The sequence below is a fragment of the Equus caballus genome, chromosome 6 (genome assembly GCF_041296265.1).
Source record: "Equus caballus isolate H_3958 breed thoroughbred chromosome 6, TB-T2T, whole genome shotgun sequence".
NCBI lineage: Eukaryota > Metazoa > Chordata > Mammalia > Perissodactyla > Equidae > Equus > Equus caballus.
Genome location: NC_091689.1, coordinates 15,410,381 through 15,437,593, shown reverse-complemented (window position 1 = coordinate 15,437,593; position 27,213 = coordinate 15,410,381). Strand labels below are relative to the sequence as shown.

The 27,213-nt window shown below is 40.7% G+C and overlaps 2 protein-coding genes across 16 annotated transcripts in view; one reads left to right on the top strand and one right to left on the bottom strand.

Annotated features, from left to right (window-relative positions):
- The window catches only part of COL4A3 (collagen type IV alpha 3 chain), a 129,984-nt gene extending 120,978 nt beyond the window's left edge, over positions 1-9,006 (bottom strand). Inside the window, exon 1 of one of the 3 annotated variants that reach the window (XR_011439522.1) lies at positions 8,366-8,503. Coding sequence is in view for 2 of the 3 variants with exons in the window: in XM_023642447.2 (XP_023498215.2) it covers positions 8,366-8,452 (87 nt within the window). In the remaining variant the exon portion in view is untranslated. Of the gene's footprint in view, positions 1-8,365; positions 8,628-8,696 lie in introns of those variants that run through there. The other 2 variants (XM_070269357.1, XM_023642447.2) reach the window with 2 other exon arrangements.
- The window catches only part of COL4A4 (collagen type IV alpha 4 chain), a 121,685-nt gene continuing 103,070 nt past the window's right edge, over positions 8,599-27,213 (top strand). For 3 of the 13 annotated variants that reach the window (XR_011439519.1, XM_070269350.1, XM_070269347.1), the window contains exons 1-2: positions 8,884-9,256; positions 25,346-25,517. Coding sequence is in view for 4 of the 13 variants with exons in the window: in XM_070269350.1 (XP_070125451.1) it covers positions 25,462-25,517 (56 nt within the window). In the remaining 9 variants the exon portion in view is untranslated. Of the gene's footprint in view, positions 8,778-8,883; positions 9,257-25,345; positions 25,518-27,213 lie in introns of those variants that run through there. The other 10 variants (XR_011439520.1, XM_070269349.1, XR_011439521.1 and 7 more) reach the window with 8 other exon arrangements.

The following is a 27,213-nucleotide window of genomic DNA, read 5'->3' as shown; positions in this document are numbered from 1 at the left end:
AGCCACATGCTCACGTCTCTGTCCTATTATCCCTTTCCTGCTTTTAATAATAATAATAAAATAATTCTAGCTAGAATATAAAAGCTCAGTACTTGCTTTGTACTGGGCATTGTGTTGAGTACTTTATGTGCAGTAGATATAGTGCCAGCATTTTCAGATAAGAAAAATCGAGATCCTTTTCGAAGTCATTTGTTCAAGATAACACTAAACCTGTTGTTACCTGGCTGAATTCTAGTGATAATTTAGTTTCTGGCTTAAGATGAAAGGCAAAGTATGGCACGTTGGTTTTCTACATATTTCTCCTTTTCTCCACTCTAAATGAGTTCCTCAGTGTTTGCTGTTTTTGTGACGTTTCTTCAAATCTTCACGTACGTAACGTGCTCATATTTTGATAATGGGGCAATATAATTAAATACGAACAAACGGTAATTTGTGTAGCTTTAAGCACTGTAGTCAAGGCTAACTATCTTAATTTTCTGGAGAAAAGTTGCACAAATATTTAGGCACAACCCATGCTGATTTATTGTCTTTGGTTAAAGTTTGTCATTTTGACACGTTTATTTCTTGTGGCAAATAATCATACAAAACGTGTTCCATTCAGAGATATGAGCCATGGACTGTATCCCCCTCTTGTACCTGGATGCAATTTATATAGCTCTTTGCTGTCCAGGATGGTGGCCACATGTGGCTATAGACACTTGAAATGTGGCTGGTCTGTAGACACAGACGTAGACACCAGATTTTGAGAACTTAATATGAAAAAAAGATCGTAAAATATCTATTAATGTTTTTAATAATGATTGCATGTTGAAATGATAATATTATGGATGTATTGGGATAAATAAAATGTTTTAAAGTTAATTTCACCTGTTTCTTTTTAATGTGGCTACTGGAAAATTTTAAATTACATGTGTGGCTCATAATTATGGCTCATATTATATTTCTATTGGATGACATGGACATAGATGTTTATTTATCTAAACTTATGAAAGCATGTAAAGTGGAAAATTATAGAGCTGATATAATTTAATTCAGTCTTGGCTAGAAAATGTACCTGAAACCCAAGGTCATCATTGGCAGTTACATGAGGAACTCAAAGAATGAAATGACTGACATGGCTGCTTCGAGAAGACAAGAGCAAACAATTATATCTCGTGAGATAAACCTAGAAGTTGGAGTAAGATGCTTTCTTATCAGATTTGTAGAGATGAAGACAACTCAGAGAGGTTCGGTAACTGTTCAAGGCCATGGTGGTAGGGCTGATACAGGAAATGTCTATTCCATTAAGAAGTTGATATAATCTTGGTTTCCTTATTTCCTTAAACTGAAAACAGAGGTGAAATAAATGACCTAGAGTGAAAGTCTGTTATGATGAAAAAGTTTAGGCTGAGGCCAGATATAAACTTTGTAGAACAAAAATGCTCTGAGTGCTGTGTGTTTTTACGGATCTTGGAAAATGTACTCTGTGGCGGATGGATGCTTTTTGGCTGAAAGCCACGGCATGAGTATGGTCAAATCCACACGGATGAAGAACCACAGGGCATTTGCAAACCAGACAGCCCTGCCGTCAGAATCTTACACTGTCAGGCTTGAGGGTTTTAAGCAACTGCAATAATTAACAAAGTTCACTTTACTCATAGTTAACACTAGGCAGTCATTATTGTGCTTTGGGTAACATGGCAAAAATTATAAGGGAATTACAAGGACAAATTAATTCATAGTTTTCCCAAGGGATCATGCCTGAAAACAAACCAGCCACTGTAACCTCAGAGAAACGCTCAAGGACGAAAGGCCTCAGTCTGGTCAGAAAGAGGAAGCTGGTGGTTTTGTTGTTATCCACCTTGACCTCCATCCCATCACATAAAAGTCTAGTGTGTTTGGAGGAAGCGAGCCGTGGGAGGGAACTAGGGGACGGCGACTCTGAGAACACCAAAGGAAGCATGTCTGGTGCTGCCCCTCCCCGCAAACCATTACTCCATACGTCCATCTTAAGGGGAAAAAATCCCATGGAAGCCACAGAACTACTTTGCTCTTTTTTTCTCCCAAAGCAGGACAGCTCCAATCTGCGAGCAATGAGGGGAAATGGGCGGGGCAGGCTGTGATGACAGAAGAGGCCTGTTTCCCCAGATTCTCACCTTGTCTCCGCAAGGATGAGAGCCAATAGACAAAAGAAACAAGACAGACTCCCAGACTTTGAAAAAATAGAAAAAAATCAGAAAAATAATATAAAATAAGTAGGTGTAAAATGATTAAAAGTAAAAGAAAAGGAGGAGGAGGAGACTATAAGAAAAGACAAAAAAAATCCCAGACAGACTTGGACTTCAAGTAGAACTTCTAGAAGTAGGAACAGTCACTGAAAACTAAGATTTAATGAATTACAATAATCATAGTTAATGTTATTGACTGATTACGATGTGACAGGCATGGTAAATTATGTGTTATGTGTGTTAGGTAATCTGATCCTCATAAAATCCTGAAGTGGGTCTGTTACTTCCATTCTTTCCATTCTTTCTTCTTCTTAAAAGAGGAAACTGAGGGGCTGGCTCCGTGGCCAAGTGGTTAAGTTTGCGCGCTCCGCTGCGGCGGCCCTGGGTTCGGATCCTGGGCACAGACATGGCACTGCTCGTCAGGCCAGGCATCCCACATCCCACAACTAGAAGGACCTGCAACTAAGATATACAGCTATGTACGGGGGGGTTGAGGAGATAAAGCAGAAAAAAAAAAAAAAAAGATTGGCAACAGTTGGTAGCCCAGGTGCCAATCTTTAAAAAAAAAAAAAGAGGAAACTAAGACAAAAATTTAAAACCTAGTAATTAATACATCTGAGAGTATAACCTGTGTTGAATGATGCTAGAGTTCTTCATTGTTATTAAAAACTACAGCAGATTTAAAATCTACTTAAAATTATAAATGGCAGAAGAAAAAATTAAAACCTGGAAGATAGATGTGAGGATGTTTTACAGAATGCAGCATGAAGGGAAGCAGCACGTGAGGGAGAAGTTCAATTTGCTACAACTTGGTCTCAATTACATCTGGTGACTGGCCTTATGGAGAGTCTGTGAGAACCTGTGCACTTCAGGACGGGTCTTCTGTGGGGAGAAGAGAAGAATTTACCCAATGGCTCCCATCTCCCACTGGTCAAAGATTTGCCCTACAGGTGTTAATGGCCTACACTTCTAGGATGCAAGGGGTAGCCAGGGGATGGAGTCTAGAGGAACCATCAGGCTGTGCTTATATAAAGTCTATGGCCAAGCTGGCCGCTGGGGAAAGTAAGTGCCCACTGCCCAGGAGCAAGGTGAGGCCAAGAGGATCTGAGTGGTATATGAAAGGTATCTGATACAAGAAGTGAGGAGAATTGGAGGAAAAGATGAGAAGATCCAGCATACATCCTAGGAATGCCAGAAGTAGAGAGAGTGGACAAGGAGAATAGAAAAAAATAATGGGTGAGAATTTTCAAGATTTGATAAAAGGTATGGAATTCAGATTAAATATCCACTGAGTAGGATATATAAAAAATACATGTACATATGCATTACAATTTTAAAAACATGATAAAAAATCTTGACTTTGTCAGAAATCTTTGAAGTCAGAATATCATCTCTACCACGAATCAACAACAAAAAGATATGTAGAGAATCTCCCTATGTTTGGAAATTAAGAAAGAAACATCTAAGTAACCCATGAGACAAGGAAATCAATTAGAACAGATTTTGAACTTGATATTAAAATATGGCTCATTAAAAGGTGTGTGATGCAGCTAAAGCAGTATTTTGGGGGAAATTTTCTATCCTTAAATGCATTTGAACTCTTCCAAGTTGCTTGATCAAAGCCAAAATACAAAATTCAACTACGTTTTGCTATATCTTTAATAGATTATTAAATTTAAAAAAATAGACCATTTACAATAGCACTAAAAACATCAAATATTTAGAATTAAACAAAGAGAAAACTCTAGAATGTTGTGAGAAGTTAAAGCCCTAAATAAACAGAACCATATATGAGTGAGTGCTGGGTGCACATATTTGCAGAATTAACACTGCAAAGCAGTGACGGAAAGAATGGATTCAATCATTCAGTAAATAATGTTGGGATATTTTGTTATCTATATGGAAAAAGATGAAATCATATCGCATAACTAGAAAACAATTCCAGGATTAACGTTCTTAAGCCTAAAATAGTTAAACTGTAAACAATTTTTTTTTTAATGTAGAAGAAGATTTTTATAATCCCAGGGAAGGAAAGGATTTCTTTAACAAGATGTAAAACATACAATATCAAGGCAAAGATGGACAAGTTTGAGATCATAATGAAAAAAACGTTCTACACGAAGGGACCAATAACTAAATGAAACGATAAACCAAAGAGTGGAAGAAAATATTTTCTGCATATTTAAATGGCAAAGGTTTGGTATTGAAATATACAAATAACCCCTAATTAATTAGCAACAAAAAAGGCAAAGGCCACAACAGATAAACAGGCAAAGAGTCGTCCATTCAATTCACTCTGAGGGAAATAAACTGCCAATTAAAATATGAGAAGATTCACAAACTTCCTAGTCAAAACAAGATCCTATTTCACACTCATTAACCGCTAAGCACACCAAGTTTTGCTGAGGATCTGAGGAAATAGATACCCTGGCACATTGCTGGTACAAGCATTTTGGAAATCAATTTAACAATTCCCAATAAAATTTAAAATACGCTTTGTCTATGAGCCCTCTTTGAATTCCACCTAGGAATTAAAAACCTGGTTATCCAAATGGTACATATACAAAGATGTACTTCCCACTTTGTAAGATGAAAATGTGGAAACAAACTTACTGTGTTTAGGGGGATGGAAAAATAAACTATACTTTATTTCTCTAACTGGATAGTATGCGTCAGCCATCACATCTGAATGTATATAAATAAAGCAAATTTGTACGTATCAACATAGACAAAATTTGTATGTATCAACATAGATAAAAACCATAGATACAAAACAAGCTTCAATAGGTATGTATAACGTGAAACCATTTACTACATTTGAAGGATCACAAAACAATAATACAGTATTTAGTTTTATGTTGACTAACACACACACAAAGAGGGGGCAAAAAATGTGTTTATGACTTTCTATATTTATATATAGTTTTAAAGAGAGAGATGTGAGAGCAAACAGGTCAAAGCTTATTAATACTTGCTCAATCTCAGGGATAGGTAAATTGGTGTCTGCGACATTCCTTTTTGTTTGTTTGAAATGTTTCCCAATTCAACTTAATTTTTAAAATTTAAAAACACAATCAGTTGAGAAACCATCCTCCCTAAATGCAGCTGTTATTCAACTGCTGATGTTTACCAGTCCTATTTCTGCCCTGTCTGGAATTTTAAGGCAAAAAGAGGAAAGACAAACCGTGATAGTATTTCAAACCTTGAACCTCACGGTCTCCAGATACCAGAGAAGAACTTCTCCCTAGCTCCCCTCCCAGACCTCTTGCCTGAGGCAACAGCAAAGTGCCTCCCAGTTTCAAGTTGACCAGCTGGGCTTGGAAGAGCTGGAAAATCTGGGGTTGCGCTAAACAACGGGGCCTGGAAGTAAACGCCTGCAGCAAAGCAGCGGAGGGAGTCCACTCACCGGCTTCAGAGCAAACTGTGTGGGTGGACAGTTCCATCCTGTCTGAACTCAGAAAGCAGGGTCAACACCACTACTATCTCCCTGTTGTGAGAAATGCTAAAGTAAAATTGAAGAAATTTGCAGCAAAATGTATCTTTAACTGGTGCAGCACAAAGGTGATAAATATGATGGCCCAAAGGCTAAATTGAGCCCTCAGTTATATGTTGCTTGGCTATATATTCGTTTAGCCCTTTAAAAAAAAAACTGTTTTGTAAAGTTTTGACTCATTTGCTAATGTCTAGAATTTGAGATTTCTAAACTAGGCTTCCAGATTCTCTCCTGAAAAAGCAGAGATTCTAGTATTCTTGAGCCTGAATTCTAGAATGCCAAAAATTTGTTGGCCCTAAAGACTGCCTCTTACCCCAATACCTCTCTCATGACCTCACCTACTGGCCCCACCAGGGATTTCAACTCCCTCATTTTACACATGAGAAAACTGAGGCTCAGAGAGGTCCAGTGCCTCGCCCAACCTGTTACCCTGTGGAGGGAGCCATGCTGGCACTGTGTCACAGCTCTCAGTTAACTTGTTGTGATTCCTTTTCTCTAGAAGATGGTTTCACGGTTTCTAATGACATTTTCTGTGTCATTCAGCAGATGCAATGGAAATGATAATTCTTATAAATTTTAACAAAGACTTGCTTCAAGTGATGATAAAAATAATACAAATGGATTAATTATAATATCAGCAAGAAGTCATCAAGATTTGGCCAAACTTGGGCTGGCCCGGTGGTGCAGCGGTTAAGTGTTCAGGTTCCGCTTCAGCGGTCTGGAGTTCGTGGGTTCGGATCCCTGGTGCGGACATGGCACCGCTTGGCAAGCCATGCTGTGGTAGGTGTCCCACATATAAAGTAGAGGAAGATGGGTATGCATGTTAGCTCAGGGCCAGTCTTGCTCAGAAGAAAAGAGGAAGATTGGCAACAGTCAGCTCAGGGCTAATCTTCCTCAAAAAAAAAAAAAGATCTGGCCAAACTCAAGACAAAATATTTTACATGTAACAATTACAAGAGAATATGACAATATAATTGAAAATTGGTATAATTAGAAGTTGCACTATCACAGAGCATCACTTTTCAGGATGATCTTGACACGTGTAATTCCTCCCCTCCCTCTCCATCCCTCCCTAATGTCTCCTCTTCTTTGGAGTCTAGAAGGATGTGCAAGCCCCGCTCTGGAACTCCTTCCCAGGCCTTCCCACAACATACACTTCCTTTAGGTTTTTTGCTTGTTGATCTAGTTGTTCCTGGATTAAAGCTGGTAGACAATCTACACTGGCTTCACCCATCATGCCCAGAAGTACTAAGCTACCTGGGGTGGGCATTCCCGGTCTATGCAAAGTGCATCTTTGTTAGAACCAGCTGCTTGAAGAGATTCCATGGATTGCAAAATCCTTTAGAACGTAAAACACTAAATAAGCTAAATGTACATTGATAGGGGAGTGGTTTGATTAACTCTGGCATATTCATATTGTGGAGAACCATGCAATAAGGCAAAAAGAAAGATAGGCAAATCTATCTTAAATATTGACATGGACAGATCTGTAGGCTGCAAAAGGATATATACAGCATAGGTATATGGTATCGATTATATTAAAAAACACAAACAAAAACACATACTGTTTGTGGATCCATCTATGTGTACATAAATGCACAGAAAATGTCTGGAAAGAAACTTGAAATGGTGAGAATGGATACTTTTGTTTAGACAGGGGAGGGGGAAGCTATGGCAGTGATGGAAGGGGTTTTAGCTTCATCCAGAATGTCTTAATTTAAAAGAAAAATACTTAGATTACAGGTGGCTGTAGGTTCTCAAAATCTTTCCATGTAACACATTTACGTGAGTATTGATTTCCAACCATCATCTCAATCATGAAATTGTAAAACATCTACTCATTCTCGGAAATGCAACTTACACTGCTATCATCACAAGTAAATTTTTTAAGTGTAAAAATCACAGAAAGCCTCTGAAAAGTTCAATTTCACTTTTGCAAGTTAAAATCAAGTCAGCCAACTCTAGGAGTCATAAGAGTTTTGACAACACCCAATTTATTTTTAATTGCAGAGAATAAGAAATATGGGGTGAACTTAAATGAATCCAGGGTCTCTCAAATTCCGAGTAGAAATCAAAGTGACTGATTAATTTATCCTGAGTTCATTTCTAAGGTGCTATTAACTTTGCATTTGCTTTTCCCAACAACGCTGAGGACAAGTTTAGACAAGGAGGAAACCTGGCCCCAGAGAGGTCAGAGGTCAGTGTGAGGTGACATCTAGGAAGTGGCAGGGCTGGAACTCTGGCACAGGTTTCCTTCCCCAGCCTTCTGTGCTTTCTGCCAGGCCGTGCTGCCTGCTCTGATTCACCAAGGGGACATCGCGTGTCTCTATATCCGGTGTTCTCACGTCTTCATCCCCGGCCAAATCTATTATTTTTCTCTCTCTCTCTCTTGACCTCTGGAAGCCCCCCTCGCCCACCGTTGATTCTTAGGGAACAGGACAAGCTTCCTCCTTGCTTCTTCCTCCAGCCCCGCGCATTCCACCTGTTCCCCGGGCATCCCCACTTGCTCGCGTCCCCAGCTGCTCGCCCGGGGACCCGCGTGGGGCCCGCAGCCTCCAGACAGGGGCTCAAGGACGGCGCCCCGCGGGTGGGGCCTGCGTGTCCCCGCGAAGCGGGGGTTGGGGGCGCAGCGCGCTGGGCCCGCGTCGCACCGGCCCGCACTCACCTTGCCCGCTGCGGGCGCCGCCGCCAGGAGCGCCAGCACGAGCGGCAGCAGCAGCGCAGGCGGTCTTGGCGCCGTCCGGGGGCGCATGGTGGGCGCCCGCTCAGAGCCCCGGCGGGTCCAGGGACTCGCAGGCTCTCCGGCCACCGCGTCCCCTGCGCGACGCGGGTTGGGGAGCCCGGCTGGGAAGCTCGCCTCGCCAGCCGGTCCGGGGCGGGTTTTGTAGGGCTCAGCCCGCTGTCTGGCCCTCCCCACAGAGGCTTTTGACTGTGGCTCCAAGGGAGGGAAGAAGTGGCTCAGGTCCCGCCCTCGTTCCCCCTCCCTTCCGACTCACCAGGCTATGTCCCTCTGACCTGGGCATCGTGCCCAGGAGAAAGGGCTGCACGCCTGCGGGGCAGGTGGGCGCGGATCCTGGGTAAGGGGTTAAGAAGGTGATGCTTCCAAGGTCCTGAGGCCTAGGCGGGGCAGGGGCTGCGGGACGGAGGTGGGGAATTTTGGGGGTGTGCGAAGGGGAGGCGACCGAGCGGGGTGGAGGGAGTGGCCAGAGGCCGTGCCCAGATTAAGCGGGAGGCGCGCCGGGCGTCCGCACTCGGGCGGCCCCGCTCGCTGCCGGCTCTTGCGGCGGTGCCATCTCGTGGCTTCCCCTTCTCCAACCCTCCTCCAGCCGCTGCACTTGGCAGTGAGAGCGCGTTGTGAAGGCCACCAGGGCGCGCGTGGATCTGGGCGCTGCTGGGCCGGGAGGTGCGCGCCGCGCAGGCGGGCGAGGAAACGGCTCCCGGCGCTGCGGGCGACCCCTGGGTAAGGCACCCCCCAGCCAGTCTGGGCAATTAGTGCCCCAGGGCCCGGTACCTGCCTGGGACCGGGGAAGGCAGCGGAGGAAGCGTGGCATCCGAGGTGAGGCATGCAGGGTGGCGGGCGGGGCTGAGAGGATGGGGCCTGGGGGTCATCAGAGGAGAGTTTGTCTGGCTCCCGGGCTTGTCTGCCTGGGCTTGAACTGGGCGCTGTGTGTTTTGATTAATTTGGAGGCTCGAGTTACCGGCCTGGCAGTCGGGGCACCCTGAAATGCCAAGAGCAAGAGGCAGCTGAGGGAAAAGAGAAAACCCATCCTATTCTCTGCTGCGTTGAACTGGCTTTTCAGGCTAAGTCTTATCTGCGGAAATGCAGGGGAAAGCAAGAGCCAGCATTGTCCACGCCGGCTCCCTCCTAAGAGGGCCTTTCGTGGAGGTGGCCTTGGATGCGAATGTGCAGTATCTGGCTGCTTGGGGCATCGTCTTCAGGGCAGGGCGCGTGCCCTTTTTGGTACTCCTGACCGCACTGGCTCTCGGGAAGCATTTAGACCCCTCTTAGAATAATGGTATTAAATACGTAAAGTGCAATTAAAGCAGAATGAGTTTTATTAGAATACAACTATCAAAGTATTAAAGTCATAATATAGTAACAGGGATGCATCACTATTATTGCATTAAATACCTAGATGGAACAGCAGATCTATTAAACTATAATCTCAAAGTGGTGATGACTGCGAAACTGAAATGTGACGTGGAAATGCCAGTAGGTGCAAACTTTCAAGAACTGACAATACTGCTGTGGTTTATTGCCTATATTCATAAGTGAAGGAAAGACTGAACTTCCAGGAAAGGGTAGTGAAAATAGAGGTATAGTTTTGGTTCCCATGCAAGTTCACAGACCACCTGGATTCCATCTCCAGGTTAGGAAGCCCTGCTTTGGGACGGTGTTGCTGACATCTGCAGTAGTTGGTCATCAGACACCAAGTGTGGAATATGTGGTTTGGTCACTGATTGTGGAGAATCACTTGCTTGCAATTAGAATGGGGTCTGTTAGTGTATTAGACCTATGTGGCTAGGTAGGTAGGCAAAACCTTGACAGCAATTGAATGAAGACAGCTGCCCCCACCCCCCGCCATTTTTTTTGGCTGTAGAGTGAATATTATAGTCTTCTGTCTTTTTTATGCTAAGGATTGTCAACTGTGGCTGTACATTAGAATTTTCTAAGGAGCCTCTAAAAGTCCTGATACCCAGTTCATTCCAAGCCAATGACGCCAGGCGTTCCAGCGGTAGGACTCAGGTATCAGTGTGTTTTAAAGCTCCCTGGAGATGCCCATGTGCAACCAAGTTTGAGAGCCATGGTTTTACATGCATGTTTCAGTTAGCTGCATTGAATTACAGTCTCTTCTTAGTAGAATAATGAAAAGGACATATGTATATTAAACTCTTTATGAAGACTTAGGTGTGCCCAGGCCACGGATGCTGCAGTGTGGTATGTAGTAGCTTCTCCTCATTGACAGAGAGGGTTCTTATGGAACCTTTTCCTGCCATCCTTGTTAGATAGGACATCAGGTGCTCTGTTGATAAAATATCAGTGTCCAAGAATTCCGAGAGGCCTGTGATAATCTTGCATGGACTGATGTTGCTTCCTGGAAAGAAAAACTCTCAATGCTAGTGTTAAGTGCTCCTTCTTTTTGCTGAATTCTGGATGATTTCTCAGTTTAGATTCTAATTGCCTTTTCTTGAAACCAAGTCATTTTGACAGAAGACTAGACTTGGCTTTATCAATTTTGGAATGGGAGGCGGCAGTCGACTGCAAGTCACTTCTGCTGCCGCGACACAGCAGGAAAGAAACTTGTGATGTAAATACAGTAAGGAGGAAGCAGTGGGTAAGAGCTTGATTTCTGGAATAGACTCTGGATTTTGAATCCTTTCCACATTGCTAGTGTGAGCCAACCTTTCTGGGCTGGGGTCTTCTCTTTTGTAAAATGAGTGTAATCATGGTACCCACCTCAAGGAGTTGTAGGTATCTACTGCAGTAATCCATTGGAAGCCCTTTGTCCAGGGTCTTCACGAACAATCACATATTGGAATCAGGTTCTCCAGCTGCATCAAAGAAAATAAGGCGAACCTGATGAGAATGGTATTCTTCTTAGGTCAGTAGTAAAGGCACCAGGGGCAGGCACACCCCACTAGCTCCCTTGAGGTCAAGGGATGCTAAGGCATCTAGAGCCTTGCTACTTGGCATCCTGGAAGCAGCAGCTTTGGCATCCCGGAGGGCTGGTTAGAGATGCAGAGTCTCAGGCACCATCCCAGACGCACTGAATGAGAGCCCACATTCACCAAGGTCTGCAGGTGATTCATCCACACATTAAACTGAGAAGTAGCTTACCTAAAAGCCAAATGCAACCACCCGTTCCTCGCCGCCCCATCGCATACACATACCCTCCTTTGGTACAGTGTTGGGGGCTCTCACTAGGTGGTGTCAATTAACCAGAATTCTTGATTTTTAAAAAATAGTCTTAGGGTCAAGAGAGTTGATTTTTTACAGTCTGTTCTTTGTGGTAAAGCAAAAGGAAAGTTGGGATGTTCCCTTTTGTACATACAAAGGACACAGAGATCCCTTTTTTTGACTTTGATGCCCGATAAGAGTTTTGAACAAAAGGAAGTGGTCATTGCCTTTGACGAGCCGTATATTATTATTTTTGCCCCTTTTCCATAATCACAATATTATATCTGTTTTCTGAACAGTACTGTACTGTTTGCCTCTCTACATTTGAACGTAAGCCCTATTAAGGCAGGGGTATTTTGGTGTTCTTTACCGTTGTTGAGTGAATGGAGTTGTTTACTATTTGCTGAATGAATGAATGAATGAAGTTGGATGACATCAAACTCCCTGAGGATTCACACCCAGATCTGTTTTCTTCCAAAGTTCATGATCTTTCTATAGCCTCAGGAAGGTGTATGAGTATGGTGGGGAGGTGTGGAATGGATGCTTACGTCTGGCTTTTAGACGAGCCGCGTCTCAAAGTTTAATGTGGGGTGAATCACCTGGAGATCTTGGTGAATGCGGGCTCTCATTCAGTGGGTCTTGGGGTGCCTGGGATTCTGCATCTCTAACCAGCTCTCCAGGATGCCCAAGCTGCTGCTCCCCAGGATGCCAGTGCTTTTGCTGTGATGCCTGTAGCTCCTTCTTTGATCTTTTGACTTCATCTCCCCACTTAGTCATCTTTTTTCTTTCAAGAACCTTCTCTTGTCAACACCTCTAAAACAGTTAGACTCATAGGTTCTTTTAGAATCTCGAGTCGTTATCAACTCATGTCAGTTCTTGCCATTGCCCCTTGGATTCTTTCACAGCTTTTCTAAGCTCATGGCCCCTGCCTCACTGCCTGCTTATCATCTGTAGGTCACGGTAGCCTTCTAGCTCGTCTCCTGCTCGTTCTTTCCTCTGAAATCCCTCTTCTATGTTATTGTCAGAGTTTCACTTAAAATTGCACGTTGCATCAGAAAGGATAGATTACCTCTAGGGAAGTTACAAACAATCCCCAAATGTCAGAGACTCACAGTAACAAGATGTTTTTTCTCCATCTGTGCTACATATCCCTCACAGGTTTGGGGGGTGGGAAAGGGGACGGGGCTCGGCTTATCATAGCCGTACAGGAACCTCCTGGAAATTCCCATTCAACTTGTTCTTCTCTGATCACCTTAGAAGGGGAAGACAATGTGCCAGATCAAAAACTGCTTCCACCTGCATGGGGCACATCACTCACATTTCATTGGCCAAAGCGGTCACGTGACCATGCTTCATTTTGTAAGTGGTGGGGAAATGAAATCTACCACTTGCCTGGAAAGAGAGCTGGAAATATTTGGTGAATGATAGTAATGCCCATCACATACATTGTGTCACTTGGTTATTTTCAAACTTCCAGAGACTCTTCTTTGTCTAATTTGCAGCTAATCTCACGCTTCTTAGAATAGAAAAGGGTGGTCCAAAATCAACTTCTAAAAGATCTCTTGTGTCACCCCATACTTCTCAAGTTCACTGTACACATTTCCTTACCTCATGCCTTTGTACTTGCTGTTGCCCCCACCTTCATGATCTACAGCTTTTCTCTTCCTACTGTTGACTTACAATAGTTATTTGTGTATTCTGGGTACAGGCTCCTTGCCAGATATATTTATTATGAACATTTTCTCCCATTCTGTACCTTGTCTTTTCGTTTCCTTATGGATGTCTTCTGAAAAGCATGTTTTTATCTTGATGAAGCCCAATTTATCAACTGTTTCTTTTATGATTTGTGCTTTTCTTATTATCTGAGAAATCTTCAGCTATGCTAAAGTGGTGAAGATTCCTCCTATGGTTTCTTCTTCTATAGTATTTTTACATTTGGGTCAGTGATCATTTTGAGTTAATTTGGAGGTATGGTATGAGGTAAGGATCTATTTTTTTAAGTTAATTTTTATTGAGTTTTGATAGTTTACAATCTTGTGAAAATTCACTTGCACATTATTGTCTGTCAGTCGTGTTGTAGGTGCACCCCTTCACCCTTTGTGCCCACCCCCCACCCCCTCCTTTCCCCTGGTAGCCACTAATCTGTTCTCTTTGTCCACATGTTTAAATTGGTAAGGATCTATTTTTAATGTTCTTTTCCGTATGGATATCCTGTTGTTCCAGCACCGTTTGTTGAAAAGTCTGTTTTCTCTGTTAAATTGCCTTGACACCTTCATGGAAAATCCATGGATCATCTGTGTTTGGGTCTTTTTGTTCCACTGAACTACAGATATCTTCTTTCATCAATACTGCATTGTCCTTATTACTATAGCTTATAGCATGCCTTGAAAACAGTTTCAATAAGTGAAACTCCAACTTTGCTACTCTTTTAAAAAATACCTTACGCTCTCCTAGGTCTTTTGAATTTACGTATATGTGGATTGAATTTGCTAATATGTGTTAAGGAGAATTGTGTCTACTTTCATAAGGGATATTGGTGTGTAGTTTTATTGTAATGTCCTTGTATCTGATAATACCAGCATCATAAAATAAGTTAACCAGCACACTCTCTTCTATTTTCTGAAAGAGTGTGTGAAGAATTAGTATTATTTCTTCTTAAATGTGTGCTAGAATCCATCAGTGAAGCCAATTGGCCCTGGAGTTTTCTGTGGGAAAAGTTTTAAATTACTAATTTAACTAATTGTCAATTTAATTAATTTAGTTAATAGGGCTATTCAGATTTTCTGTTGCTTCTTGTGTCAGTTTTGATAATTGGTATCTTTCATGAAATGCGTTAATTTCTTCTTCATTGTCAAATTTATTGACATATAATTGTTCAGAAGATTCTCTAATTATCCTTTTAATATCTGTAGATCTGTAGTGGTTGTCCCTTTGTCATTTCTGACATTGGTAATTTGTCAAGTTTATCAATTTTTTTTTACCTTTTCAAAAAAACCCTAAGAACCAACTTTGGGTTTCATTGATTTTTCTCAATTGCTTGAGTGTTTTCTCCTTTATTGATTTCCTCTCTTCACTTTATTATTTTCTACCTTTTACTTCGGGTTTATTTGCTTGTCTTTTCCTAGTTTCCTAAGTTAGGGGCTTAGGTAACTGATTTTAGACTTTTCTTCTTTTCTAATATAGACATTCTTAGATATAATTTCTCTCTCTGCACTGGATAAGTTGTATCCATAAATTTTGATGCGCTGTTTTCATTATCATTCAGTTCAACATATTTTCTTCTTTGACCATGGGTTATTTGAAGTGTGTTGTTTAATTTCCAAATATTTGGAACTTTCCTAGATGGTTTATTGTTGAGTTCTAATTTAGTTCTCTGCAAGATTTCAGTCTTTTTAAACTTATTGAGACTTGTTTTATGGTCCAGCGTATGGTCTATCTTGGTGAAGATTCCATATCCACTTGAAAAGAATATATATTCTGCAGTTGTTGGGTATAATGTTTTGTATATATAAGTTAGAGTAAAGGGGTTGATAGAGTTATTCAGATCTTTGTGTCTTGACTGGTATTTTCTACCTTGTTCTATTAATTACCAGGAGAAGAGGTGGTCTCCAACTATGTTTGAGAATTTATTTCTCCCTTTAGATTTTCAGTTTTTGCTCCATGCGTTTTGAAGTTCTGCTATTATATCCATATATTTATAATATTTATGCCTTTCTCGTGTATTAACTTTTTGATCATTATTGTCGCTTCCTATCTTGAAGTCTATTTTATGTGCTATTACTGTAGCCAGTCTGCCTTTCTTCAGCTTACTGTTTGTGTGGTATATCTTTTTCCAGCCTTTCAATTTCAATCTATTTGTGTCTTTTTGTCTAAAGTATGTATCTTGTAGACAGCATATACTTGGCTTTTTCTCTTTTCCTTTTTTTTTTTTTTTGCTGAGGAAGATTTGCCCTGAGATAACATCTGTTGCCAATTTTCCTCTTTTTGCTTGAGGAAGATCCTTACTGAGCTAACATCTGTGCCAATCTTCCTCTGTTTTGTATGTGGGATGCTACCACAGCATGGCCCCTGACGAATGATGTAGGTCCATGCCTGGGAACTGAACCCAGGCCGCTGAAACAGAGTGCACTGAACTTAACCACTAGGCTGTGGGGTCAGCACTCTTTTTTCTTTTTAAAATTCAGTATGACTGTCTTTGCCTTTCTATTTATTTACGTTTATATTGAGGTAACATTGGTTTATAACTTTACATAAATTTCAGGTGTACATCATTATGTTTAGATTTCTGTGTGACAATATCATATTCACTAGTGAAAGGCTAATTACTATCCATCACCACACACATGTGCCCTGTCATCTCTTTTGCCCTCCTCCCTCCCACCTTCCCCTCTGGTAACCACCAATCTAATCTATGTATCTATTGTTGTTGTTGTTGTTTTTGTCTTCTACTGATGAGTGAGATCATACAGTATTTGACTTTCTTCCTCTGACTTACTTCGCTTAGCATGATATTCTCAAGGTTCATCCATGTTGTTGCAATTGGCAAGATTTCATCTTTTTATGGCTGAGTAGTATTCCATTGTGTATGTATAACACATCTTCTTTATCCATTTAGTCTTTGACTTTTAATAGGAGTTTTTAGTACATTTTCATTTAAAGTAGTTGATATGGTTATATTTGGGGCTGCCATTTCTCCACTTACTTTTTATTTGTCTCATCTGTTTTTTGTTCCTTTTCTTCTTTCTGGCATTCTTTTGTGTTAATCAAAAATTTTTTTTAGTATTCCACTTTAATTTTTTATTGGCTTCTAGCTATATCTCTCTGCGTTATTTTTTGGGGTTATTTTAGTGATTACAATAGCCATCTTTAACATTTTTCAATTTACTTAAAATTGAATTACTTCAGGTAAATCAAATTCATTCTTGTATCCACATTCCTAGCATGAGATTTGATACAAAATGGGAGACTGATAGATGTTTCTTTAATGAATAATAATCATAGATGTTTATTTATGTTGTATCAAAGCTATATGGAGATGATTCCAGAAAATTTTTTTTTAGTTAATGCCCTGCTAGGTAACAGAAAACCACTTCAAATTTTAAATATTATTACATTTTTATTGGATTTGAATTTATAAATCTTGTGTCATTTTCATATATAGTCAAGATTCTATGTATTATTTGATTTTGTTCCCATATGCTTGATATTTTTTTGTAAAAATTGAATACAGACCTCCTCCTATCTTTAATTTCAGAAGTTTAAAAACAGACTTATATTCAAATTTTAGAATGGGGGAGCAATCTTACTTTAATAATGGAATTCTTTATGGTTTTGTGAAACTTCCAACTGTCAATTGTCTTGGGCTCTGCCCACATGACATCCTCATCCAATACACAGCACATTCTCTTGGCTTTGCTCAGTTAATTACTGATGTGTAAAGTCACCAATGAAACACTGAATGAATTTTTATGGTCTGTAGCAGACCATGGGATGGCATAGCTCTAAAGCCCAGGTTTGAGGGGTGCCGTTGAATCTTTTATTAGGTTCCAGAGTGGCAGAACCATTCCTAGAGGAGTCTAGTGCCAGGTCTTATCCTGTAGGGAGAGACCTGCTAGGAAGATTCTGATTCTCTAGGAACCAACTTCTGCTGGAAGCAAGGCAGATAGAGGCTGGGCAGAAGAATGGAATGCAGCCGTAAGGAAAAGGAGGTGGTAAGCTCTCGTTAGAAAAGACCCAAGATGCACATGAATACAATTTTCCTTCCTGACCAAGACAGAGCTTTCCTCTTATCTTGGAACCAATTGCACCTCCCACCCCGACCCTCAGTATTTCTGTTTAACCTTAAAGTTCATTTGGACACTTTTGTGAAATCTCTTTCTTCTTTTTGCCAACATAGCAGCCTTAAATGCTTTAACATTTGACTTTTCCATATCCTTGTTAGAGATGGTGCCTTTAAGATCTCCAACTGTCCTATAGGAGTTTCTAGATTTGAAATTAAAGAAGACCTTCATGTAAGAACTCTAGTTTTCCGAGATTCACAGGAAACATGATGTCTTTGTATCATAGCACACTGTTGCGTTTATAATTGACGCTTCCTGTTACTACTATATTGAAGGCTTAAGTTGTTCTTCCCAGAGATGAATTCCCTGAAACTCACCCATGAATTTTCATGAGTTTTGAAGTTGCGTAGTGTAGTGCTTAATAAGGAAAGCTTTGGAGTTTGAATCCTAGAAATGTTACTTTCTAGCTGTGTGACTTATTTGTAAAAGGACGTAATCATATTGCTTACCTCATAGGGTTATTGTGAAGATTGCAGATCTGTTGTAAACCCTTACTACAGTGCTTAGCATATCAGTGGCCTTCTGAAAATGCTGCTCATTATAATTTCTTATGGTGGGGAAGAAGGAGGGGGAGGGGGAGGGGGAGGAGGAGGAGACGAAGAGGAGGAGGAGGAAGGAAAAGAAGGAGGAAGAGGAGAAAAAGGAGGAACGGGAGGGGAATAAGCATCAGCAGCAGCAGCAGCAGCAGCAGTGGTGACGGGAGAAGGACCAGCTTTCTGGTTGATAAAACCAAATGCCCACCTTTTCTTAGCGTCCTCTCAGAGTCGGCTGTGTTAACTCTGATTCTCACTAGAATTGTCCACCTACATACCTTCTCCTTCTACAGTAATGGAAGAGTCATCCCTTTCAATAATTTCTCTCTCCTCATGTTTAAAAGGTTCTTTAGGAGGGACTGCCATAGCTTATCCCTCCTTTTCATTTTTCATTTCCCCAGATCTTCCTTCCTTTCCGGATCAAGTCTTGCCCCCTTCCTGAGATCTGTCCAGTCTTGCCCCAGTTCCCATTTTTCTAGCCCTTCTCTAAAATATCGGAAACTCTTTTTGCCTCTACAACAAATTAGGAAGGAAGGAAATAAACATTTATTGAGCCGCATGTCAGGCACTGTGCTAGGCACTAATTTAGACTCATGTAATTCTCTCAGGTATTAATTTTGCATACTGAGAAGTCAAAGAGCTCAGAGGGGATATGAATTTGCTCAGGGTTACACTGCTAAGTGGGCAAAGATCTGAACACAAGTCTTTCTAACTCTAGAGCCCTGCCTTCATCCCTAACCATGAAAGCACAATGCACCAGGAATGGAGGACAGCCTGTCTCTATGGAGGAGGGAAAAAGTCATCAAAGGCAAATGCCAGCCTCACAGTGTGGTCAGGGGTGGGCCCTTCCTAGTGGGATCATGGGGTGTTACTGCTGGAGCTCACCCTAAAGGCAATTCCTGGAGGTCTGAAAGGTCCAGAGAATTCAGATAAGAGTCACTCCAGCCCTGCCCAGAGGGGAAAATCACAGACCAAGAGAAACCTGGGGGATTAGTGTTTTTGGCAAGAGACATACAACATTCTGAGTCAAGAATGTCATTCTTAACTGGGAGGTAAAGGGCTCATCTGGTTTTGAAAATCACTTGTGTATTTTTAGGACATATATCACCTCCATGTGTTTCCCAACTGGTGACATTATTATGATTGTTGCAAATTTTCTGTTGATATTGGGAGGGGACCACAAAGGGGAAAATAATAATGAAAGCATATATTGGCAGAATGGCGGGTTAGCTGAGATATGGTCCAGTTGGCCTTGGACTTGCAAACTCAACTCCAAGGTCAACTGAGGACTCTGCAGCACTCTCAAACAATTTAGTTGAACCTGGAGAGAAAGAGAGGTGGGGGCGGGTTTGGCCATAATCCAGCAACATTCTGGTCTAGTTGGAGCTCAGTCATTCTCAAGAATTTACTTGAGTAGTTCTCAAATTTTTCCCTGTTGCTTTTCAGAGCACATGAAGCTCCAGCCACATTCCAGTGGTCCATGGACCACACAGATCCATGACCCGCTTTAAAAACCTTGTGATGTTTGATGAGATTGACTGTTCTTGCTAAAAAGCTGAAACTAACCTGAAGTCTTTGAAAGTCTGCAGGTAGAGTCAACCCTAAGACAGGGGATTTTAGAAAGAGCAAAACCAAGTAACCAGCTTTTATGTCGGGGAAAGGTCAGGTGGTCTCTTAACAGGGAAAGCGTAAGCCTCGAATGGAAATGTCAGCTACTGAGGTGGACAAGGCATGCCATTCTTTTTCTGGGAGCATTTTTCTAACTTTTCAGCCCATTTCTTATTTCTTTATAAAAGCTGAGTCTTCAGGAGTTCTATTTCGAAGAGAGAAAGGTATATACAAATAGGTGTTCAGACAATCGAAAAAACTTCGCCTTGGAAAGAGTCTTCAGATAGCTCAGTGTCAGAAGGTCAAAAGGAAAGAACATGTAGTCATTGAATTAATAGGAAATTATTTCACTGAAAGAATTAAAAATATTATTGTTCAAAAGAATTCAAAGACTTAATGTTGTTTGGGGAAAGAAAGGGCATTATACTTCTGGTACCTTTTTGTGACTGGAAGATTCTGATACTCTCTCCTGTTTATCGGGTCCTCCAATCTTGGCCATTGCCCACCCCCCAACCCCCAATCGATGAGAACCTCAGCAGGATGTATTTCTTTTCAAGATTAGGTTGCAGAGAAAACAAATTCCCCATGGTAGAGATAATGACTCGGAAGATCTCAGATCTTGTTCCCAGGCCTAGCATTTGGAAAACATTGGGCCGAGACTCATAAGGAATCCCAGAGGAACTGAAGTCCAGAAATTTTCGTAAAGGAGTGAAGAAAAAAATAATCTCAGGGAGCTGGAGATACTGAATATACTTGCTAGAAATTACTGAAATAAATACATGCTGAGAAAGAGCCTGTGACCTTACTTAGGTTGGTGAGTTAAGAGGATGTCAAAGGCCCAGGGTGCTTATGCTGAGCTTCCCTCTGCAGTGGGGCTCCAAGTGAGCTCCTATTGGGTTGTCGGGTCTTGGGACCAGCTGCCAGTGAGGACAGTACTTTCTATCAGACTCAGCTGCACAGGTCAATTTGCTCAAGTAAAGGAAATTGACTATAAAACAGCATCAGAAATGGGGCGGCTCTCAGGAATAAGTCTTTCATCCTCCCATGGGACCATCTGTCTCTTTTTGCATTTTCCTCCCTTGAAAACAGCTTTTTATCATTACTCAGCTTATCTGTTTCCTCTAAATTCGGGCTTGCACTTCGCCTTGACTTGCCCCAGCCTTCTGATGCCTGACTGTGTCTCGGGGCATCTCCTGATGCTTCCTTCCTCCCTCATCTGTCTTTCTTCCCTCAGTTTCCTCATTTCAGCTCTCCAAGAGGACTCAGCCAGATTATCTTTTTGTACCATCCTCCAGCTCGGAGTCAGAGTTCTATGTCATTAAGCCAAGCTCTGGGTTGGGTCAAGTGGTTATTCCCAACCTTTCTGAGTGGCTAGGGAGACAGGATCAGGTGGTGCAAACCTGGCCACATCCCCACTTAGCTGGGTTAAAGGTGGAGCCTGAGTGGGCTCTGAGGCAGCACTCTATAGAGAACATAATCTTAGCAGTCTACAGAGAAGAGATCGTAATCTTCTTGAGGATAACATTTGGCAAAATAAAGCATGTCTTTTGAAAGGCACAGAACTTTTGCTTAAGCTGTTGTTTGCATATGTTTTAGTGGCACAGTACTTTGGGTCGTTTAAGCTTTTTTTGTAGTAGTAGTGATAACTTCCACGGAAACACATTGCCTTGGCCAGTCCCATGTGATGACAGCCATTTATTTGTGAGAAGGTAGGTTAGAGGGATGCTGTTCTGCGTGATGGGGTATTTTTGTTTGGCGCAGTCAGAAGCTTGGTTGAGACAAAAGTTTTTCTGCTCTTAACGTAAGCAGTCGCAACAAAGAAAATCCTTGTGGATTGTTGTAGATTTCACATGTGACAGTGTTTGTGAACTGTAGAGCACTGTGCACACCCATGTTCCTGGTGTCCAGCTGATAGCGAGATAGGGGCTCTGCTTAGTTGTGACCTGGTAGCTGCATCTTGGGTAGGAGAACAGTCCTACCGTCTCTGCGACTCCTTTGTGGCTTGTTTTTGGGCCAGACAGAGGCGTGGGAGAAGCACATAGTCTTCCACATAGTCATAGGCTCTGTCATACCTGGCTCGCTCCAGGTAAATCAGTGAACTGGCAGCTTTTTGTGTTTGGCAGCTCATCAAAAGCAGACATCTTCAAACTGAAGTACGTGTACCCTTGGGAGACAAAAGGATCCTTAAGAGTTATGCAAGCAGCTTGGAAAATTAATTAAAGGAATCAATTTCCAGATTCTCAACTGCTTTTTGTATTTTTTCTTACAATTGCTCTGTCTGAAAATGGGCCATTGGTCCATGTTCTCACCTCCCCTTTTGAAACTGTCTTTGTCCTACTTTTTGAAAAAAAGGCATCCTGTGCCCCATCCCTCTGCCCCCATCCATCCCAAATGTTCCCCACCTGCTTTGTCCCAGAGAGTAAGAACTGTTTGTGGGGCCAGACAAGGGAGTATAAATGCAGGTGTTGAGAGCAGAAAGCATTTTGCCTGCTGGGTTGCACATCCCCTGGGCCAGGTGTTTTCCAACTTTTTGCTTTTATCACAATTGGGGGAAGACTTATCAGCTGCTAGATCATTCAAAATGATTTTTGATGATAAATTCTATATTGCTTTTGGTATACAATTCAAGAGAAGTTCAAGGCGTTGAGCGACATGTGTATAACAAATTCCTTCCATTCACAACTTTTAACTCTGTGAATAAGGTTTATTAGGATTTACAGCTTTAAAAATTAGGATGGAAATAAGATTGTTGCTGAACCTGTCTCGTTCTAGTATGAAGTATTATTAATGTAGGGCTAAACAAACTTATTGAGAAAGAAAAAAAACCCAATTCTTTCATTGCCAAGGACATTTCCAAAAAAATTACACTTTTAGTGTTCAATATTTGTTTATCAAGATTTAAATTTATGTTTTGATGGATTATATACCACTGATCCTGATAATGATAAGCCAATCCAGGAGAAAAAAATTTAAGACTTAGAGATCTGCGATCATAGGGAACAAAAAATATTCAATTTACATACATTTTTGTTGCAGAGAAGTATGGTAGGGTAATCAATGTAAGATTTTCAAGTATAAAATTATAGTGCACTAAGGTATATGTAGGGGAGTGGAATGGATATATGAATTCAAGAAAAAAAATAATGTAAAATTCCTGTTAAGAATTGTGTGCATATGTTTTATGCTGTTGATGGTGAAAATAGATTGCAGTGGCATTATGATCCATTGGCTGCATCTAAAATAGTGCTGCAACAGTTTTATTTTATAAGTCACCTTCTACAATGTTCCAGATTACACTCTTGGCAAGTATTTGAAGAGAAGATGAAAGTTTTTAGATGTTAACTTAAAAAAAAAAAAGAATAGGGGGTGTGCATAGGTTTTTCAAAATTCTTATGGGTGTGTGTGAGAGCAGAAAAGGTCAAAGGCGGCTAAGCTGGGATGTCACTTGGGAGAAGGGACACATATTGGAGTCAAAAAACCCCAGTTCTGCCATGTATCAGCTTTGTGACTTTGCACAAATGGCTTCAACTGATCCAGTTTGTTTTTCTTGTACAATGGAAAGAATACTTTCCTTACTAAACTGAGGTGAAAACAAGGGACTTGATGTGGGCAGAGAGTGCTACATAGAATCAATAAGTGTCAGTTTCTCCTCACTCCCCTCAGGCTATTATGATTCCTGTCTCCGTCTCCCTCATTCTCCCTTTCTCCACTCCCTCATGTATGTTCAAAGTTAGCTTCATCTTAGGTCCCCTATGAAATATATTTGATTCACATTCTAAAGATCCCAAAGTATCTTCCATAAATCCATTCATCCAACAGACATATATTGAGCACTTAATATATTTCAGGCACTATTATGGCACTGGGAATATATCCATGAATAAAAAAAGACTAAATCTCTATTGTCATAGAGCTTATATGGTAACTAAGTGCATGGTGATGAGCATGCATTGACTACTCTCAGTCTAGCAAAGACTTTTCACATTGGGCAGTCCATTGACTAATGGGAGACCACTTAGATTCCTGCAGATTGATCCAGCCATCCAGCCATCCACCTGCCAGCCATTCAATTAAAATGTACTGAGGAACTCCTAGATGTTAGGAGCATGAACCAGGATGAGACAATCTTTCTCTGAAAGGCGACCACAGCAACATTGTTTTAATAAAATCCCCCTTTGTGCACCCTTTATTGCAGTATGTGTGTAGATAAATTGCATCGTGTATCTATTTTGGGGTTAAAATGCACATATCTCTGGTTTTCTTCAATTTTTGATTGTATTTCCTATTTGTTTAAAATAGGAAATACATTTTGAGTGATTCAAACTAATTTGTATATTCCTTCCAAAGCAATAATTTGTTTTGTTGAGATTTGCTTCTAGAATGCGATTAAAAAAGTACTTAAGATGTTGGACTTAGGGATGGGAAAAGACCTGGGCACTCAAAGTGGTTCTTTTTCTACTTGATTTTGAAACTGCATCATGGAATGCTGTTCTACCACTTACTTCGAAAACTAGTCTCCCCTAAACACAGCATTGAGTTAGTTTATCTAGATTTTGTCCAGAAATTTAAAAATAACTTGTAACATTCAATACTCTCAGTTTCCTTCTCTCTACCCAATTCTTATAGGTACAAGTCTTCGGAGAAGCCTGAGTTTTCAAAATGAGACATTTTAATTCTTTGAGCCAAAGAGGTCTTTTATCAAAGTATGGGGTTCTTTGAGTTAAAATATTTTTCTTTTTTTATTGAGATAAAGTTCACAAAATAAAATTCACCATTTTAACTCTTTTAAAGTTTCTAATTCAATGGTTTTTAGTATATTCATAATGTTGTGCAACCATCACCACTACTTAATTCCAGAACATTTCTGTCACCCCGAAAAGAAACCCTGTACCTCCTAATTTTCCCTTCCTCCAGCCCCTGACAATTACTAATCATTTTTTGTCTCTATGGATTTGCCTATTCTGGACATTTCATATACGTGGAATCATACAGTATTTAACTTCTTTCATTTAGCATCATGTTTTCAAGGTTCATCTATGTTGTAGTATGTATCAGTACTTCATTCCTTTTTATGGTCAAAGCCATTGTATAGATGTAGCACATTTTGTTTCTCCACTCATCAGTGGATAGACATTTGGGTTGTTTCCACGTTTTGGCTATTATGAATAATGCTGCTATGAATATTCATGTACAAGTTTATGTGTGAACATATGTTGTCACTTCACTTGGGTATATACCTAGAAATGGAATTGCTGGATCGTATGGTAATTCTAAGTTTAAATTTTTGACGAACGGCCAAAATTTTTTCCATAGCAGTTGCGCCATTTTAAATTAAAATATTTTTATATATATTTGCTGTATGTGTGCAAAATGTATATTTGGGAGTTCTTTTCCTAGTTTCAAAAAGCAAAAAAAGCACTTGAGTGAATTTTAACTTGAATTTTCAAGGGAAAAGATTAAGTCCAAGAAAATTTCACTTAGCAAAATGAAGCAATAATTTTCATACAAGCATTATATATATATATCTCTTTCTATTTCCAAAAAATATATTATGACATATAAAGAATTTGAGAATATTTTTATTTCTAAGAATAAAAATTGATAATTGTTCAGTTTAACCATCGCTAAGGAGAGAGAATGTCAAAAAACTGTTGAAGTTCCCCTTTTGAAAATACTTCCATTACTAGCTATGAATAATGAAGTAATTATTTTCATTATAATGAATACTGTGTTTTAAGAGATATGTTTATATTTAACATCTACAGACTTTAAACCCAGGACATAGACCTTCATTTACAAATGGGTGTTGTCTGGAAGAAACGAGAAGATTGGCAGAATTTTTTTTAAGTACCAAGACTTGACTGTGACATACTCCGCGCACATGGCATTTATAAGATGCTCTTTCAGGTGGACCAAGCCCTTGGCCATAGATCCCTGGTGAGTGTCCTCAGTGTGATCACTTGCTTTTATTCAATAATTTCTCCTAAATGTTGGTTCTATAGGTATAAAACATATAAATGCTTCATATGTCAAAAAGCCAAATCGTTTTAGAAATCTGTGGATTATGCTAGCCATTTTGTGACTCATTTTTAGTATTAAACACCAATCCTTGCTACTCGCCCTGGATTGCATCCACATAACCATCCAATGGGAGGATGCACATCTAAAGGCTGCAGATTCTTACCCTCTTACTTGCTAGGTTTGAATAGCAGAAACCTTGCTAGATGCCCAGAGCAGCAGGATCCCAATAACTAGTAGAGTTAGAACAGTGCACTTCATGAGTGTGGTAGTCAGGATAATGACCCCTATAGATGTCCAAATCCTGACCCCTGGAGCCTGTGAATATGTTCTGTTATGTGGCAAGGGGGAATTATGGTTGCAGATGAAATTAAGGTTGCTAATCAGCTGACCTGGTGATGGGGACATTGTCCTGGATTAGCCAAGTAGACTCAGTATAATCATAAGAGTCCTTAGAAGTGAAAGAGGGAGGCAGGAGAGCGGGAGTCAAAGAAGGAGATGCGATGATGGAAGCAGAGGTGAGAGGGATGAACAAGAGAGAGACTTGACCTGCCGTTGCTGGCTTTGAAGGTAGAAGGAACCATGAGCCAAGGAATTCAGACAGCCTCTGGAATCTGGAAGCCTCCAGAAGGAACACAGCCCTGCTGACGCCTTGATTCTCACCAGTGAGACCCATTTCAGACTTCCGACTTCCAGAACCATAAGATAGTAAATACATGTTGTTCTAAGCCACTGATTTTGTGGCAATGTGTTGCAGCAACAATAGGAAATTAATATAAGATTGTTAAAAGTGACTAAAAAAAATTGGGAGTTAAGGAATGTTAAATAGTGAGAAATATGAAAAGTTTTGGAGCTGATAAACATGTATTTATGGGCAATGAAGGAGAGTGTTGGGGGCCAGCCTGGTGGCATAGCTGTTAAGTTCATGTGCTACACTTTGGTGGCCTGGGTTTGCGAGATCCCTGGTGTGGACCTACACATCACTCATCGAGCCATGCTGTGGTGGCATCCCACATACAAAATAGAGGAAGATTGGCACAGATGTTAGCTCAGGGACAGTCTTCCTCACCAAAAAGCAGAAGATTGGCAACAGATGGTTGCTCAGGGCCTACCTTCCTCAACAACAACAACAAAAGGAAAGCATGTGTAGTGGGAAGGAGAATGTATTTATTTCAGAAATGCAATCAAGTCATATTTATTTGAAGTGCATATGGAGGAAAATGCAATGTAATCTTAATTTTGAATGCTTCTTTAAAGAAAAAAAGAATTGTCGTGTTTTAAAATATATCCAGCAGCAGGAGGAGCCAGAAGAGCATAATGGGGGTTCAGATCTGATCTGAGCCAGACCTCTCTGTGCCATTCTGTCTGCAACATTTTGAGCACATTTGCTCTTGTGGAAAATGTGGAAAAACATACCGTGCCTACAGTTTCAATGAGACTATATATGTGGAGGCCAGAACTACTAAAAGATGTAACCTATCCTTATTTACAAATGTCCAAGGTGATAAGGACCTATTTAATAAATAGTAGCTGTAAATACTTCAGCTTGGTTTAAAATAGTATACTCCCAGTGTTCAACACCTCGTTCACCTTTTTATTCTCTTCATTTACTTGG